Source organism: Adiantum capillus-veneris, chromosome 7 (genome assembly GCF_014529385.1).
Source record: "Adiantum capillus-veneris isolate H3 chromosome 7, ASM1452938v2, whole genome shotgun sequence".
In the NCBI taxonomy this organism is placed as follows: Eukaryota; Viridiplantae; Streptophyta; class Polypodiopsida; order Polypodiales; family Pteridaceae; genus Adiantum; species Adiantum capillus-veneris.
The window spans coordinates 136,217,583-136,233,779 of NC_140937.1; the positions used below are offsets into that span (position 1 = coordinate 136,217,583).

A 16,197-nucleotide genomic window follows, 5' to 3' on the forward strand; every position below is an offset into this window, starting at 1 on the left:
AGATTCATTGCACGAGGAGAAGCAATGGTAAAACAAAGGACAAAGTTACGACGACCCACGTCTTGCGACAATAGCACATATAATTAGGTAGGGTCGACTACGAATATGAAGAGGCCGAGAGAGAGAGAGAGAGAGAGAGAGAGAGAGAGAGAGAGAGAGAGAGAGAGAGAGGGGGGGCGGGGGGGGGGGGGGGGGGGGGGGGGGGAAGGAGAGAGAGTGAGCGTTTGTGTGGTGTATAATCTGTGTGTGTGTCTGTGCGTGTACGCGCACGAGAGAGAGAACATGGTGGAGTCGATGGGGCTGGAGGCGGTGCATGAGAAGCCGGAAGAAGCATTTTCCGTGATGGAGCCATCACAGGAGGTGAGTTCGAATCCGTTGGACACGCCACTGGTGGAGTGCTTCGAGTGGAGGCTAGTGAGCAACATGCATTTTAGATTTTCATGAACTCTGTACTCGTCATCATGTACGTAGTCAAGCTTTAGTCAAGTGGAAAGATCGCCCTGAAGAGGGTGCCACTTGGAAAAACATAAGTGTTCTTAAGAAGAAATACCCCACGAAAACGCTTCTCCAAGGGGGGAGTAATGTCAGGCCAAGGGCCAAACCAAGGGGTCACGGACTCGGCCAAGGGCCGGCTGCTAGTGGGAAGGGGTCCGAAAGGGGCTAGGAGCCTATTAAATGGAGGCTGGGCGGATGGACCAGGCATGGCAGTCCCTTGGTCTTTACAACAAAAAGCTCTTGTTAAGATTTCTATGTGAAATGTCGTCTCTTGGAACGCATTGGTTGCACGAGGTGCCAAACATTGTTGTGGCAAGGAAGCTCTCAATTGTTATATTAGATGCCAAGTGAGGGTTTCTTGCAAGACAATTTCTCTTGGCGTCCTCTAATAGGACGATACATGCAACAAGGGCTAGCTCAGGAAGCTTTAAAATGTTTCTATTCAAATGAAACACGACCTGAGCTTGTGTCCTAATCAAGATAAGTTTCCTTATGCAAGACAAAGCCTGTTTGCCAACCCAAGTCCCCATGAGATTCTTAGTCAAGGGCTTCTTGAAAAAAGATCAATTCAAATATAGGTTGAAAAAGAAATATCTTGAAATGCATTGATTGTAGAATATATAAATGGGAGCACGCTAGGAAGCATGTTAGCAAGCTCAGTTCACAAAGGTTCATCCGACAACATTGTGTTGATTACATCAGTATGTAAGAGCCTTTGAATTCTTTACTCAGTACTGTCAAATAGCATGCTCTTGCATATTATAATAATTGGAAAGGGCTTGTACAAACTCCTTCATGCAAGAATACTTGTACGTTTTTTTTTATAAACATAATAATAAAACAACATTTATTTTAAAAATCATATTACAAATGATCCAAATCATCAATTCACATAAATTTTAATTCTTCTTATACGAGATACACATATTAAATTAAAGGTATTCCTAATGACTTCAAAGAAATTAAAAGTTATTCCTAATTCAAAGATTCATAATAAGAAAAACGATGCACTATCTATAGCATGTAGCAACGGGCAATGATGAAGCACGTAGATTTGCAAGAGTATCAGCTGGACATGAGAAAGATGGATACACCTTTGTGTGTGTGTGTGTGTGTGTGTGTGTGTGTGAGAGAGAGAGAGAGAGAGAGAGAGAGAGAGAGAGAGAGAGGGGAAGGATATTTTAAAAAGAAGAAAACGCTAAAAGAAAAACAAGTGAAAGGGTCACGATGGCTTTCAAAAACAATAAGAAAGTGATAAAATTGTTAGGTTCAATTAAACTGGTATCAGTGTTTGGGAAAGAATTGCCTCAACTTAGTCTTGAGCCAATTGAAAATGGAGACTAGCTAGCTGCAAACCATGGTAAACGGAAGAAAAACCGATGAAATATGTGAGAAAGTCGTCCAAAAAAATCTCAAAATTTCTGCTAGTATTTTCAATTTTCTTCTTTGTGAGGAAGAAACTTGATCAGCAACAGCTTAATAAAAGAGACTTTTTCGAACGTTAACACTCATTAGAATCAAGCTATAAAATGCAAGAAATGGAAAGCCATGCGAAGTTATGAAATGAAAGATGAAATAAAAAGCACTAATTAATATATGTGTGTATAAAATTTATTAGAATTATGCAAAACGAAGGTTCACTTTAACATTTTAAAATAATAGAATGCAAAAGAAAACATATATGCGTGTGTAGAATTTACTAAAATTATGCAAGGTGAAGCTTCACTTTAACATTCTAAAACAATAGAATTCAAAAAAAGTAAAGACATATCAAAATGTGAAACTAAAGGTAAGTCTCCATCATACACTGAAAACAATGAAAGTTTCCCTAACCTATGAAAGTCACCCTAACCGAACACAACACTAAGGGTTTCTTTTAAAAAGCCAATAAAATAGAAAGTGGTGCATCAATTAGGTGGCCATGGTGATGCCTACGCGTGGCTCTTGCCCGACGATACGCGACCCTTGCCTGACCATGTAACATGGCTAATATTTGAAAGGGATAAGCACCTCTCCCCGTGGACCCTATGGTGTGTCGAAAAAAAAAAAGTAGAACACCTCTTTATATAAATACAAAAGATCTTTTGATTTTCCACCTTTATTTTTGACTTTCCACTTTCCTATGTCTTTTCTTTGCCTAAACTCACCTTTCACTTACATACTTAATATGTTTAGAAAAACTTTTTACTTTTCCAAGATTGGAGAGACCTAATCAGGACATCACAATCGCAATGTATTAAACATAGTACTGAGTAAAAAAATGATGTAAAAGGCTTTGGAAAAAACGAAACATAGGCTCTCTCTTTCTCTCTCTCTCTCTCCATTCAAGGATGTATTGTATTGTTGAATGTTGAAATGACACAACCACAAATTACTAAAGAAGTACAAGAATTCATTTGGCTTCATTGAAATTAATGAAGCACTTTAGTTTTATCACGTGGGGGGAAAAGAATATTGGAATACGACCAGATTCATTGCACGAGGAGAAGCAATGCTAAAACGAAGGACAAAGTTACGACGACCCACGTCTTGCGACAGCAGCGCATATAATTAGGGAGGGTGGACGACGAATATGAAGAGGCCGAGAGAGAGAGAGAGAGAGAGAGGGGGGGGAAGGAGAGAGAGTGAGCGTTTGTGTGGTGTATAATCTGTGTGTGCGCGTGTGCGTGTGCGCGCGAGAGAGAGAGAACATGGTGGAGTCGATGGGGCTGGAGGCGGCGCATGAGAAGCCGGAAGAAGCATTTTCCGTGATGGAGCCATCACAGGAGGTGAGTTCGAATCCGTTGGACACGCCGCTGGTGGAGTGCTTCGAGTGGAGGCTAGTGAGCAACAGGCTCATGACTAGAGGGTGCGAGGCTGCGCAGGACATGAGATTCTACATGGTGGTCTTCCGCTCCAAACGGCGAGAAGGAGCAGACTCAAAGGCGCTGTACGCTGCTGACGCCAATGCTCATGAAGAGGCTAAGCACAGCGGCGGCCTGCTCATGGTAAGCTTCTTTCCGTCTCCCTCTCCCTCCTTTTCATTTCAGTTTCGTTTGCGATTGGGCTGCTCACGTCTTGGGTTCAAATCTCGTGGGTTTATTCTCTTGGTGTGGCTACGAACTGCAACCCCTCAACCAACGATGAAGATGAGCATAACTTCGCCTAGAGCGCAAACTAGGAAGATATATATATATATATATATATATATATATATACATATAGAGAGAGAGAGAGAGAGAGAGAGAGAGAGAGAGATCCATCTACTATCAGTTCCTAGCTACAATCTTGAATTCAAGTGTTACATCTTTATTTGGCAAATCGCACAACTCCTTTGCGAGGTTCCCCTCCGAGGTGACAAAGTACATCCGTGGGCGCCAACAGGTCAAGTGTTAGACGGTTCGCACATAGTTCTATCAACTCACAATACATGTTTTTGAGAGACTTGTAACAAACATGTGACTTAAAGACCAAAAGATGTACATACACGTGATGAAACAAACAGTGCACGCTCTCATCTTTTTGATGACCATTTGACTAACACACTCTAACATCCATAATCTATTTTGTTGGTGGAAGTATTTCCCAAATTTAAAAAAAAAGGAAAATTGTGATACTAACAAACTTTGTAGAATCTAGCTAACAATTTCTCTGTTCAAAATTGCAGTATTGGTATGGCTCACTCAATGAGAGAAGGGAATGCTTTGCAACATGCATTTGGAAGTCAAGAGAGGATGCACTCAGAGCAACCAAGTTGCCCAAGCATATAGAGGCAGCTATGCTTGCGTCTCAAATGTATGAATTCTACCGCCTCGAAAAATATTGGCTCACATTCTCAATTGATGGAGAACCCAGATTTGAGGATGTCAATGGAATTATTGCCCATATCTAGCCTCCATTTTTTGGTTAGAGGACAAAAGGCTATGGCTAAGCTTCAACTATTCTTGCAGTAGCTCATTCATAGCTAGAGATCTTATTATTGATCCTTTCATTCTTGCATACTTATTGTACTTTGTGCTTGTGGTTACTTTTAAATTAAAGAACTTTTTGTAATTCATCTAAATTACTTATATATGCAAGTTTAAAACTATTCTAAGGTGTAATGTAAGCTTCTCACAATATTTTCAGCCTCAGGCTCATATACATAGTAAATATTGTGTTATTAGGGTAGTAAAGGATATATAAAAGTCTTTCTATCCAACTATATAAGCTTACAAGGATGCATTGAAAATTAAGCCCTTTTTACATCAACTACTAGTAGCCGAGGTATCCCTATAGATCAGCGTATGGTATCACACTAGTGTAAAGGAGAGCGTCATAAAGGGGAGAAATGATATATTTCACGAAGCACGATGCCATATACACTGGTCATTTATGGACATCTCTTATTATCATTGTTGGATCTCTAGGCATTACATAGAGAGGATTAGTGAGGGAGTGACCACATATGCACATGCATAGATGATCCAAAGTGTCCACATACCGAAATTATGGTGCTTAGTACTCATGACATACCCCAAAACACGCACTAACCAATATTTCCCCCCCCCCAAACTCACAGTAGTGAGCGGATGTACTGTTATCTCCAAAATAAATGTACAAAGTAACCTCAAGCTTGGGATAAGCTACCAAGCCTCACAAGGAGGCAAACAACAAGCTATATTATGGTCTTCTCTAACCCGTGAGTACAAAGTTGATGGCCTTATACTACTTGTTCGAGTCCTTCCTTTTATCAATGGAAACAGTCAATTCCCTGTTTTCTTGAACGAACTCCATGAAGTTAACAATTACAAGATCATTCTCAAACACTCGCGACAATTCATGGCCCTCCAAATTTGCTTAAAATAGCGGACTCTAACAATTTGCATGCACCATTAGGGGATTTTTGAGTCTCTTTTGGGTCCAGCTCTAAGGATATCCAACTCAGTCGAGCACTTTAATAAAAGTCCTTTTTGATAAATATTTTGGTACAACTTTAAATTAAGTATAAAAACACATGTAAATGAAGTTATATCTTAGTATGTATATCTTTGTGAGATTTTGTGCAAAAGTAATCAAGATCTTTATCTTGTCATGATTATTTCAAGCTTCATGGTAATAAAATGAATTTTGCGGCAAAAGATAAAAATGGCGGAAAATCAAAAGTTAAACATAAGGTTTGATAGTGTTTTTTTTACGAAACGTTTTTTTCCTTTTTATTCTTGAAAAAGTAATCAATATCTATACCTTGTCATGATTATTTTAAGCTTCCACTATAAGAGGAGTTGTCTATAACCGCTAGCATTGCCGCGAAAAAACAAAGGAAAAAGGAGAGAGAAAAATTTACGGGAGCGGCAATAATCACGGCTATGGACGTGGTAGTGGTTTCTCAGCAATAAGCACGATAATAGTTGCGGTAATAGCTGCTATTACCGCGCCTATTATCGCGTTTATTACCGCACTTATTGTCGCTATACGCTAATTCAAAAATAAAGGTGCTCATTTAGTTGGGTGGCCCAAATGAGCACTTTTATTTTCTACCTGCATAAAACAATGAAACATCAATTGTTTTTTGAAAGAGTATAAAAAATACTAAAGAATTGAAATTGATTTACTTTACCTTGACAATTTAAAATGCAGAAGTTCAACTATTTAAAAAAGTTACAATAAAAAGTAAATAGTTATATATACATTGTGCCACATTGGAACTTTACAAAAGTTTGGACAAAACATTTTTCTATCTAATTCTCCTCTATCTTGTCGTCATCTAGAGACACGTATGTTGGATCACTTTGACTCTACATAAACCCAAACCAAATTAAACAATTATCAATAGCTCAAAACAATTGATACAAAATTACTTGTTTAAACTTACCGCTTGTAGTGCATTGCTCGCGAAAGATGTGGTTGTTTTCAAACAACCATCGCCAAGTATCAAATTTTGTATGTCGCTTTCGATACTTGACCATCTCTCTGGTTGGTCGAGAGAGAGTGATATTTTCCTAAGTTAGCAATAACAATATCAAATCATCAATTACAATCTTTATAATCACTGATCCACGTTATAATTCAATTAATCTTACATGTTTATCCTTCCAAGCTCCCTTGCCTCCTGAGCCATAGAGCATGGGAGTTTGTCTTGCGCGAGCCTCGTGTTGTTGTCTGTATGATGAGCCCGTCCGTAGCTTGATTACTCTTCTCTTAAATTGTCCACTCCCACTCTGCGTCTCCCATGTTGCCACCGCGGTAACTCCTGTCTAGATCTCTGACCTGGTTGGATGCTGCGCGCCGCACACTGGACTGCTTATTTTTTAGAAATGTCTTTATGTAGCCCTCCAACCATTGTTGTGAAAAACGTTGATCGGGACGTTTGAAAATCTAGATAACAGAGCGTCCTCAATGTACCGTGCATGATCGGGCAGTTGGTCTCTAAACTTTATAGAACAGTTCTTATACGAATGTATAAGAATTTTTAGATGGCGTCGAAATGTCCTTTCCTATGCTATGCCGGAGTCCACCTCCTAGCCATATTTAACCGTGTAGTAGTGTCCATGCGTGTCTGGCACGGGTGCGTCAGTAATCCCGCCCTCTGCGTCAAGGGCGGCACGCTCTTAAAGTGGGGACTCCGTTCCCCCGACACTACCAAAACATGCAAAACCACAAGATGCGCCACCGCTTCATCTCTCACGGCGCTCGGCGCTACCCTGAGACAAGCGTCGATGCGCGGTGCTAGAGGAAGTCCATCAACGATGTTCTAGCAAAGCAGGAGTGGAATGGAGTGGCTTAGGACCCTGTGATTCCATGAGAGTGGGACCCTACGATGCAAGGGGAGTAGGACCATGTGATGCAAGGGGAGTAGGATGATAGGAAGGGAGAGTAGAGGGAGGTGCCGTCGGTGCGAGGCTCTGTAGGTAAGGAGTCCCTCCCTGACTCCCCCATGGTGTAGTCTGCAGAGAAATGAGAGAGAAATACCGTAGGTTGCAAGCTGTTGTGGAGTGTAGCGGCCAAACAAATCCTCCATCAAACAGAGGTACTGCTCTGATAAAGAGATAGCCCGCTGTAGGTCTGGATCTACGACAGGTGGAGAAACCTGAGAAGAGTAGGTGTAGGATGGCCATGCCTGAAAATAACAAAAATAAACCTATGACACTAATGGTTTAGGGTTAAAAACTTAGAAACATTCTTTATTTCTTTTCTTGTTCTCACCGACTCAAGACTCGGGTCCACTAGAGGCGATGTCCACCCCAGGTGGGAGCCCACCTGGGATGTGAACCAACCAAAAGAAGAGCGAGCTGGCTGCTCCTCACCAGTTGGTCTCTTGTCTGACATCTATATTACAAAGAGCAATATAAAATTAAGCTTTCCACCCTACTCACTCATCTATAAATACGTACACAAATATATTAGCACACAAACACGTAGATACATACACATACTAGTAGACCTAAGTAGAGGCTAGTAGTACCAAAGGTCAAGTGCATCTCTTTAGATATCACCCCAGTCTCAACCATGGTAAAACCAAAGGTACATTGCGGTAATCCATGCATTAGTGGATCAATGACCGCAACACCACGATTAAAAAAGGACTATACCCAAGAAAAAACATGTAACCTTCGGGTGCTATGCTCCCGTACTTAGTGCCTACATACATGTATAAACAAATATATATGTACACACATATATATGTCATCATTTTGTGTTGGTTGCACCTAAATTCAACGTCTAAGTGATCAATCAATCGTAACAGTACAATTCTAATGTAATGCAATAAGTAACCCCATTTCTCTCATTGAGTCTCTTTCTCTCTCTCTCCCTCTCGGTCATGCAGTTGAACTACGAAGCGGAAGCTCCATCCCGGAGTCATGCCTGCGCCTCCATGTAAAGCAAGCACTCTCTCTCTCTATTTACTTTCTCTCTTTCCCTATCTCTCTCTCTCTCTCTCTCTCTCTCTCTCTCTCTCTCTCTCTCCCTCTTTCCCTACCTCTCTCTATTCCTCTCTTTTCCGTGTATATTACCTCTCTCTCTCTCTCTCTCTCTCTTTCTCTCTCTCTCTCTCTCTCTCTCTCTCTCTCTCTCTATTTCTATCTAACATTCTATCCAAACAAGCCGAGCAAAGCAATCATTTCCAAACAAGCCTAGCAAAGCAACCATTTTCAATGAAGCTTAGCAAAGCAACCATTTCCAAATGAACGAGGTATGTTATGGATTCTCTATTTTCTCTATGTTTTTTAATTTATGCGTGTGTGTGTGTGTATGTGTGTATATGTGTGTGTAGTAGAAAACAAAAGGGAAAGAGGGGAGATGTGCTTTGTTTTGTGTTTACCTCTTTCTTTGTAACACAGTTGAGGTTCCAAAGATGATGGCGGAAGACCCCCTTTGACGAAACTTGGACGAAACCCCCTTCGATGAAACTCGGGAAGCTTGGAGAAGGAGAGAGAGGGAAGGGAGAGGGGGGGTGGAGGAGGGGAGGGGGGGGGGGGGGAAGCTTAGGAGCGATGGTGTAGAGCAAGAACACAGAGTATGCAGCAAAAACGCGTCATACTCTGCCTCTTGCCTATTTTAGGCGCCGATTATTACCACGGATATTACCACGTTAATGACCGCGTCCATTACCGCATCAATTGTTGCTTATATTACCGCGGCCGGTCATTTCAAATGGATACATGTGAATCCGAGGTTGCAAGGCGGGGAGGGGGATACAAACCACCCCCTCTACCCTTAGCTATACATTATTTCATTTTTTAGCCTTTTGAGTTTTTTAATGAAGATTTTTAATTTTTTATGGATACTTTATTTTGTAGTACTTTTAAATGTTTATTAATTGAATTTTTTAAGTTCTCTTTTAGTTAAAACTAATTTTAGCACTCATTGTCATTTATTCCCTTTGACTTTAACTATATGTAATTTTTCTAATGATATTAAGTGTTTTTTAAACTATTTATTTTTTAGGACACATGACGAAATAAACAACATTTCACGTGTGCAGGACATCGACTAGGATGATAGTGGTCCCCCTGGAGGCCCTGAGCGCGATCATTGGCTCAAGGAAAAACTTTCTTATTCTTGCACCAAGTGCAAGAGGGTAATCCCTCATCCCTCGCTTGAGGCGCATTGCTTTGGAGCACGTGGAGAACGAAGGGCTTTGGCATCCGTGAAAAAGCACTCGAAGAGATGATAGCATGACTCACCCGTCGCTTGAGGAGGTCCCCCATTGGTCTATGTTTGGCGGTGGTGCACCGACGCCGCGCAATGCCGAACAGCAGAGGCAAGAGAGACTGGGCAATTTGGGTGCACCGCATGGTGATCCTCCCGTTGTCTCTACGTAGGCAGCTCCTATGGCGTCTCCGTCGCACTTTAAGACAGATGATGAGCACATGTTTGACATGTGTGATGAGTTAATAGCTCATGAGCGCAACGTGTGCGAGGAGGATTGTCAGACCAACACTACACCTTTTTTATGTACACAATAATTTTAACTAGCACTTAGTGTATACTTGTGTGTTTTCTTTTAGATTTGTGAGATCCAAGGAAATCGAAATAGATGCTATCCCTGCTGCTCAAACACTTGCAATGAAAACTGTGTGTGCCATTGAAGATGCATTTCCTCGATCGGTCCTTCTTAGTCAAATTCACCGTTCACGTAGTGGAGGAGATAGCTATATGTGGAGTAGTGTACGCACAATGGATGTTCTTCTTAGAGAGGTTTTTAAAGACTCTCAAAGATTTTGTGTGGCTACGGTCTCAACCAGAGGCATGTATGACCGAAGGGTGGATCGCTCAAGAGGTATTTGTTTACATATCAGAGTATTTGGCACAAGTTGATCCTTCAATGCCTCACATGTGGTCAGGCGAGGAAGATGCAAGGATGACTTCACACTTGCCAAGTGGAAAGGGGAAACTACTTAACATGGATATGAATCTATCCCGAGTGGTCAATAACTGTTGCATTCTCAATGCAAAGATTATGACCAAGTGGGTGGACTTGTGGACAACACTAACTCACTACTAGCCTAGATCAAAGAAGGATAACAAGAGTTGAGAAAGCTTAAGCTATCTGTGAGCTTGGCAGAATCTTTTAAGGGAAATTGAATGAGTAAAAGTGAGCATCTATGAAGGAGGGGAAGAATGAGAAAGATGGGGGGGGGGGGGGGGGGGATTTTGGCAAATATCTCTCAATCTTTCTCTCAATGAAGCATGAGGAGGATGACAAAGGCGATCAGAGAATGCAACTGAGAGTTAGTTTGCAGAACTCATAAGGAAAATTAAAGCAAGAAGAGCTACATGGAGGAAAACACCATCGTCGTCATTTGCTAGAGATTGATTAATTATCTTGTTAAGTCCCAGTGTCATTAACGACCCGATTAATCCTATAAAATGGGATCTTAAACTCCTAGTTAGCAGATGATCCAAGTGACGGTGTTGTTAACAGTCCGCCTTGGCTAAGGATTAAGTTGTACTAGCAGCATTATTCAATTAATTGATGATCATGGTGATTACTAGAGCTTTCATTGTCTCTCTCTTTCACACCTCTCACAGCCACATGCCCGACGGCTTCTCGGCTCACGTTTCAAACATATATCCCTCGACACCATTGCCACGAAGACTCGCCCACCATTGACGAGCAAATTTTTGAAAGTGCATAGCTACATGGCATCGCTTGGAGGACTCTTTGAATCCCTCGTCTCCAAAGACTGCATCAAATTGCTGGATGAAGGCCAATACTTTGTTGGTAGCACCAAAGGTTCCATCATAGGTGAGAAAAGAGATATGCTTTCCTCCCTCTTTGAATGTCTTGAGCTTTTGTGACCTTGTCCATGCAGTGTAGGACTTGTGATGTCCTCTCCTCTTGTATTCTCTAGGAGAATAGATGTTGCTTTCATCGAAAGAGGAGGAAGGTGAAGAAGAAGGAGAAGAGGGTGACCTCTTTCCTGCCTTTTTCTTCCTTTGTTTCCTCTCTTCTCTTTTGGAATGACGAGGAGGACCATGGGTTGACCGTTTCCTCTTGGGAGGAGTTGGCGACAGTTTAGATCGCCGTCTTCATGGAGCCGCATCTTTAGAGGAACTTAGTGATTCACTTCTTTCTCGTTCTTTGGATTCCTTCTCTCTTATGGGAGAGAGTCTTCTTCTGGGAGTCTCATCAAGAGGCCTCCTAAGCTCTCTCTCCTCTTGGAGACGAAGGGGCGTAATCATTAGCACCTTCATAAGCAAAATCAAAGTTGTCAATATTCATTCTACTCTCTGGATTATTGTCAGCCATGCTAACTAAACTCATGTATAAATTACTTTGTGCTTTGGAACCTTTAAAAAACTTAGTCGCTACTCTTCTTTACATTTGAAAATTAGTTCTCATGCAGCCACACCCGTGGTTTAGAGAATGTTGATTGCAAAGACTACTGGATTGGAGAGGGTCTAGATTTCTCGATTGATTATGGTTCCTGTTGAGTTTGCTATAGCTCAATAATGGTTAAGTCAAAGGCAAGCCCCCCGAGTTCATATTTTTGTTAATATCAACCTATTTTTCTACATAACGTTGGTCCTTCTCTCATTCGAGGAGCTCTTTTTTCTCTCTCTTCTAAAAGGCCCTCCAAAAGACCTCCAAAATTTCTAACGACTAAAGACAAGATTTAACACTTGGCTTGGTCATTATGAGTTTATAGTTATTGCATTTGGACTCACTAATGCTCAAGAAACTTTCAATCCAGACCTCTTTAGAGAGCATCTCAATGACTTTGTTCTTGTCTTCTTTGATTTATTCTAGGAGTGAAGAAGAACATGAACAAAGTGCACATAAAGGAGACATAAAGTACTTGAACTTCTATGGCATAACGAGCTTTATGTCAAGAGTAACAAATGCACCTTTCTCACCAGATAAGGTGGAATGTTTAGGTTTTGTTGTCTCAGAGGATGGTGTTTTTATAGACCCAAGTAAGATTACAACGACTGTTTTTAAAAATAATTACATGATAATTTTAATTTAAAAATGACTTTAATAATGGAAACAATATGTTACTTGTCTCCTAAGGATGACAAAACATAAGAGAAAAAAAAATGAAAGTAAGAAACAAGAGGGTCAATGATGAGAAAGATAACAAGCACATGTGCACAAAGACAGTGCCCCCTATCAAGGTCGTTAGCCAATAACTCATGATCTTTCATCACTAAACAATTATGAGGGGTAAAAATAAAACATAGGCATCCTATGATACAACAATTGAGTCTAGGTCTTTTGCTACTCTGACCTCTATATCTACTCAATACCCTCATAAGAGGCGAGAGTTGGGTGAGTGCCTATGATAGCACCACAAATTGGTGTGTGTGTGTGTGTACTCTTTTGACACCAATCAAACCTACAAACAAGAGGGAAGGCTTGAACGGGGGCTTGAATTGTTTCCTTTGTCCTAATGGGGGCCGATGATACTATTGCTTGTTGGAGTCTAGCAATAGGAGGAAGATTGCATCACACTTGCACTCCCTCTACAACTTCTAATAGGGCTAAGTAGAGAACGGTAGGTTACACTAGACGTGTGTACCAAAGCTGGGAAGGGGACACTTGAGAGGAAACCTTACAAAAAAGCCACATCAATGGTGTTTACCAATTTGTTGAAGATAGTGGACTTTTACACAGTCACATAACTTTGACTATTCTACCTTAGCATTGTTAAACTAATGCTTTGCTCTTTTTGGATTGGGCCAACAAAAAGGTTGAACACAAGAAAAATCCTCTATCTGAATTGTAACCGTTGTCAAAATCTCAATACTCATGGACTTAGGGGCTATGGCCTACAAGGTAAGCTCTATCGTGCCCTTGAGACGTTTGGTTGGGACTCACAACGTATGTAATATCATAGCATGTGAGTGTAAGGAAGGGGATTCTTAATAGATAACTATAAGTTCTTACTAAATTTAGATATTTACGATAGGCTTTTTTGAGGTGGGTGGGAAACACATGAACTCATGTGGGTCAAATATGCAAAAGTTTCAATTCAATTAACAACAGTATAAACATTAGTTCATCTAAGTTTGCATTCTCTTATGTTGCATATATACTAGATCCACCACTTCATTGCAGAATGTGATTATATTTGATAGTTATGAAAGCCACATTTCATAATTTATGTCATATCCCAAAAATTATGCATATTGAAATTCTTTTTTTTGTTATCAAAGACTAGCATTAATATAAAGTGTACTCTTTGATTTGTTCATTCATCTCATTTATTTGTATACCTCTATCAAGAATCTATATGCACACTTTCATTGGTTTTTCATAGCAATGTTTGTTATGAAAGAAACTATTTGTTTTTCAAGAAACTTCGCGCTATAAATTTTTTTAAATGAGTTTAAATTACAAGATGCCACTGCATTTAAAACCTTGAAAAATGCTTAGTTGATGGGTGTTAGTGTATAGATATATTAATGACAATAAGTTTTTCCCCTAACCTCATCATGATAATGATAATGAAAGAGGCTTTTAAAAACCAAAAATTTTCTAATGTCAACGTTTTCAAGATTTGGGGCTTTTTATCATAACAAAAATATGATCTAACAACTAAGTTATTAAGCTTGAGTTCTTGTTGTAATAACCGTTTTCTTATACATAAACCTTTCTATGAAAAATCTTATTTTGATGTGTTTATGAAAATTTTGTTAAAACTACAATAAATTTTTATACTTTTTTCATCTTAAAACATATCATCATCATCATAATCTTAATATGCTATAAATTTTGACGGAATTAAAATTTGCAATTGGCTATGTTCTTCACCTCATATTTGACATAAGGACTACACATGATCTATAAATTTTAGCTCTAGCTTCACCAAAAATAGAACACTTTAGTGTTTCATGACACCAGTGTCCAATTACAAAATTAATGTTAAAGAATTTGCACATGATTTCCTTTATGCATTGGCATAGCTATTGGAGTTTCTCCATTAATTGATTAAGGTTATCATCAATTATTGATGCCTACGTACACATTCTCCCTATGCTTGCAGATAGTGGATACATTTGTCATTATAATCATGAATGTGTTTTGCATGTTCTGTGATTTGAATGACAATGTCTACAATTTACTAGTATGCCTATGTTACGCACAACCTGCCACAATAGAACCTGTTCCTTTCAACCCAAGTGCTTCACACCGAGTGTATCTATTATAATAACTATTCTTACGTTCCTACATACTGTGTATTTGTAACATCAAACCCTAAAATATCCACTAAAGTAAGGCATTACCCTTGATATCAAAAAGGCATGACCCCATCCCCCCATAACTATTTATAAGTGAATCCCCAAGCATGGGGGAAACCTACTTTGAGCATCTCTACAAGTTTTTCAATAATAGAAACAAGTATCTTGTTGTCTCTCTTTTTGTGTGTGTGTGTGTGTGTGTATGTGTGCGCGTGCGCACCTTAAGTGGATAGATCTATGAGGTCTCTTGGGATTATTCCTCTGACATTAATAGTTTTGGCAATTTTGTTTTTGTGTGTGGGTGAATAAGAAGAGGAAACTAGAATAACCTTTCTATCACCCAAGTGTTGGGGTGTAAGCCAGGTGGCCGTGGGAAACCGCCCCTATTTACACTTTCACCTAAATGAATATAGGGAGAGAAAGGGAGAGAGTTGACCTCTCTCTCACCTTCCTCTCCACTAACCCCAAACCTGCTATGTACTGTGCTTCACTCCCTTCCCCATTCTCTCCTTCCCCTCTCTTGCACACACTCCGTACACGTGCACAACAATTGGTATCAGAGCACAGGACTTAGCGGTAGGGACGTTCGTCGCCTTCATCGCGCTTGCATGAGCTCCGAGAAGAGAAGGAAGAGATCTTTCTCGAGTAGAAGAAGGAACAGTGCAGAGTCGAGTAATTCTGAGAGTGGAATAGAGTCGAATATTCTGTAGTTCTGGAAAAGTTGAGTAGCAGGTACAGGGGAAGTGTAGGTGGAAGGGAGTGGAGAGTCAATGTGGTTTCAATTCTGTGAATCTGAGATGGAAACAGAGCAAGCAAGCACTGTGTGAAGTCGATGTGTGGTAAGCTCTGGAACAACAAAATCTGGAGTCGAACAGATCTGGAGGAGGGGAATCTTGAAGAGGCAAATCTGGCAGGCCCTGACACTGCTTGAAACAAGCGAGGCATAGCAGCTTGTAGCAATCGGGTAGCAAGCCGAGCAAAGACCAAAGGAGTAGACTTTGAGAGAGAGAGGTATCAGGCAGGCCTGTGGGCTGATTTGAGCAAGACAGGCATATAATCGGGAACTCACAACCATGGGGCTACAAAAATAGAGTTGTCAATGAGGCAATCAAGGGTGCAATGAGAGATTGAAGAACCTACGCTATGCCTGGCAGTAGCGCTGGACAGTAGCAGCAAAATTGGGGCAGCTATGTGCTAGTTTTGCATTGCCAAGCTCTCACAGCACACACAGCCAGCGCTACAGAAAGAGAGGAAAGCCTCGACAGAAATCTCTCACAGAAATTGGTCTTTCGTTCATGTTGCAAACTTGCATAACCTGCATAAGCCACCGATTTTTTTATTTTTATTTTTTGAAATTAAAAGCTTGAGATTTTTTTTTGAAAGCTCTCTTTGAGTGCCTTCCCACGGTCGGGCAACAAAGCTTTGGGCGGCATACAACCTTGTGAAGCTACGTTGAAAAGCTAAGAGGCATGGCAATTGAGCCACGAGATGTATATCTAGCGTAGAAGCAAAGAGACAAACCATTACTGGCAAGTAAGCACCTAGCAGCAG

The 16,197-nt window shown here is 40.5% G+C and overlaps 1 protein-coding gene across 1 annotated transcript; it reads left to right on the forward strand.

Moving 5' to 3' along the window:
• Nucleotides 1-3,069: 3,069 nt before the first annotated feature.
• On the forward strand, nucleotides 3,070-4,465 carry LOC147454667 (uncharacterized). Its single transcript, XM_086517399.1, has 2 exons — nucleotides 3,070-3,482; nucleotides 4,142-4,465. The coding sequence occupies exons 1-2, from the start codon at nucleotides 3,186-3,188 to the stop codon at nucleotides 4,364-4,366; spliced, it is 522 nt and encodes a 173-aa protein (XP_086373525.1). The 5' UTR covers nucleotides 3,070-3,185; the 3' UTR covers nucleotides 4,367-4,465.
• Nucleotides 4,466-16,197: the final 11,732 nt, after the last annotated feature.

Coding starts and splice junctions, on each gene's coding strand:
- LOC147454667 (XM_086517399.1), top strand. CDS start 3,186: ATGGTGGAGTCGATGGGGCTGGAGGCGGCGCATGAGAAGCCGGAAGAA. Junction 3,483..4,141: donor ACAGCGGCGGCCTGCTCATG/GTAAGCTTCTTT, acceptor TCAAAATTGCAG/TATTGGTATGGCTCACTCAA.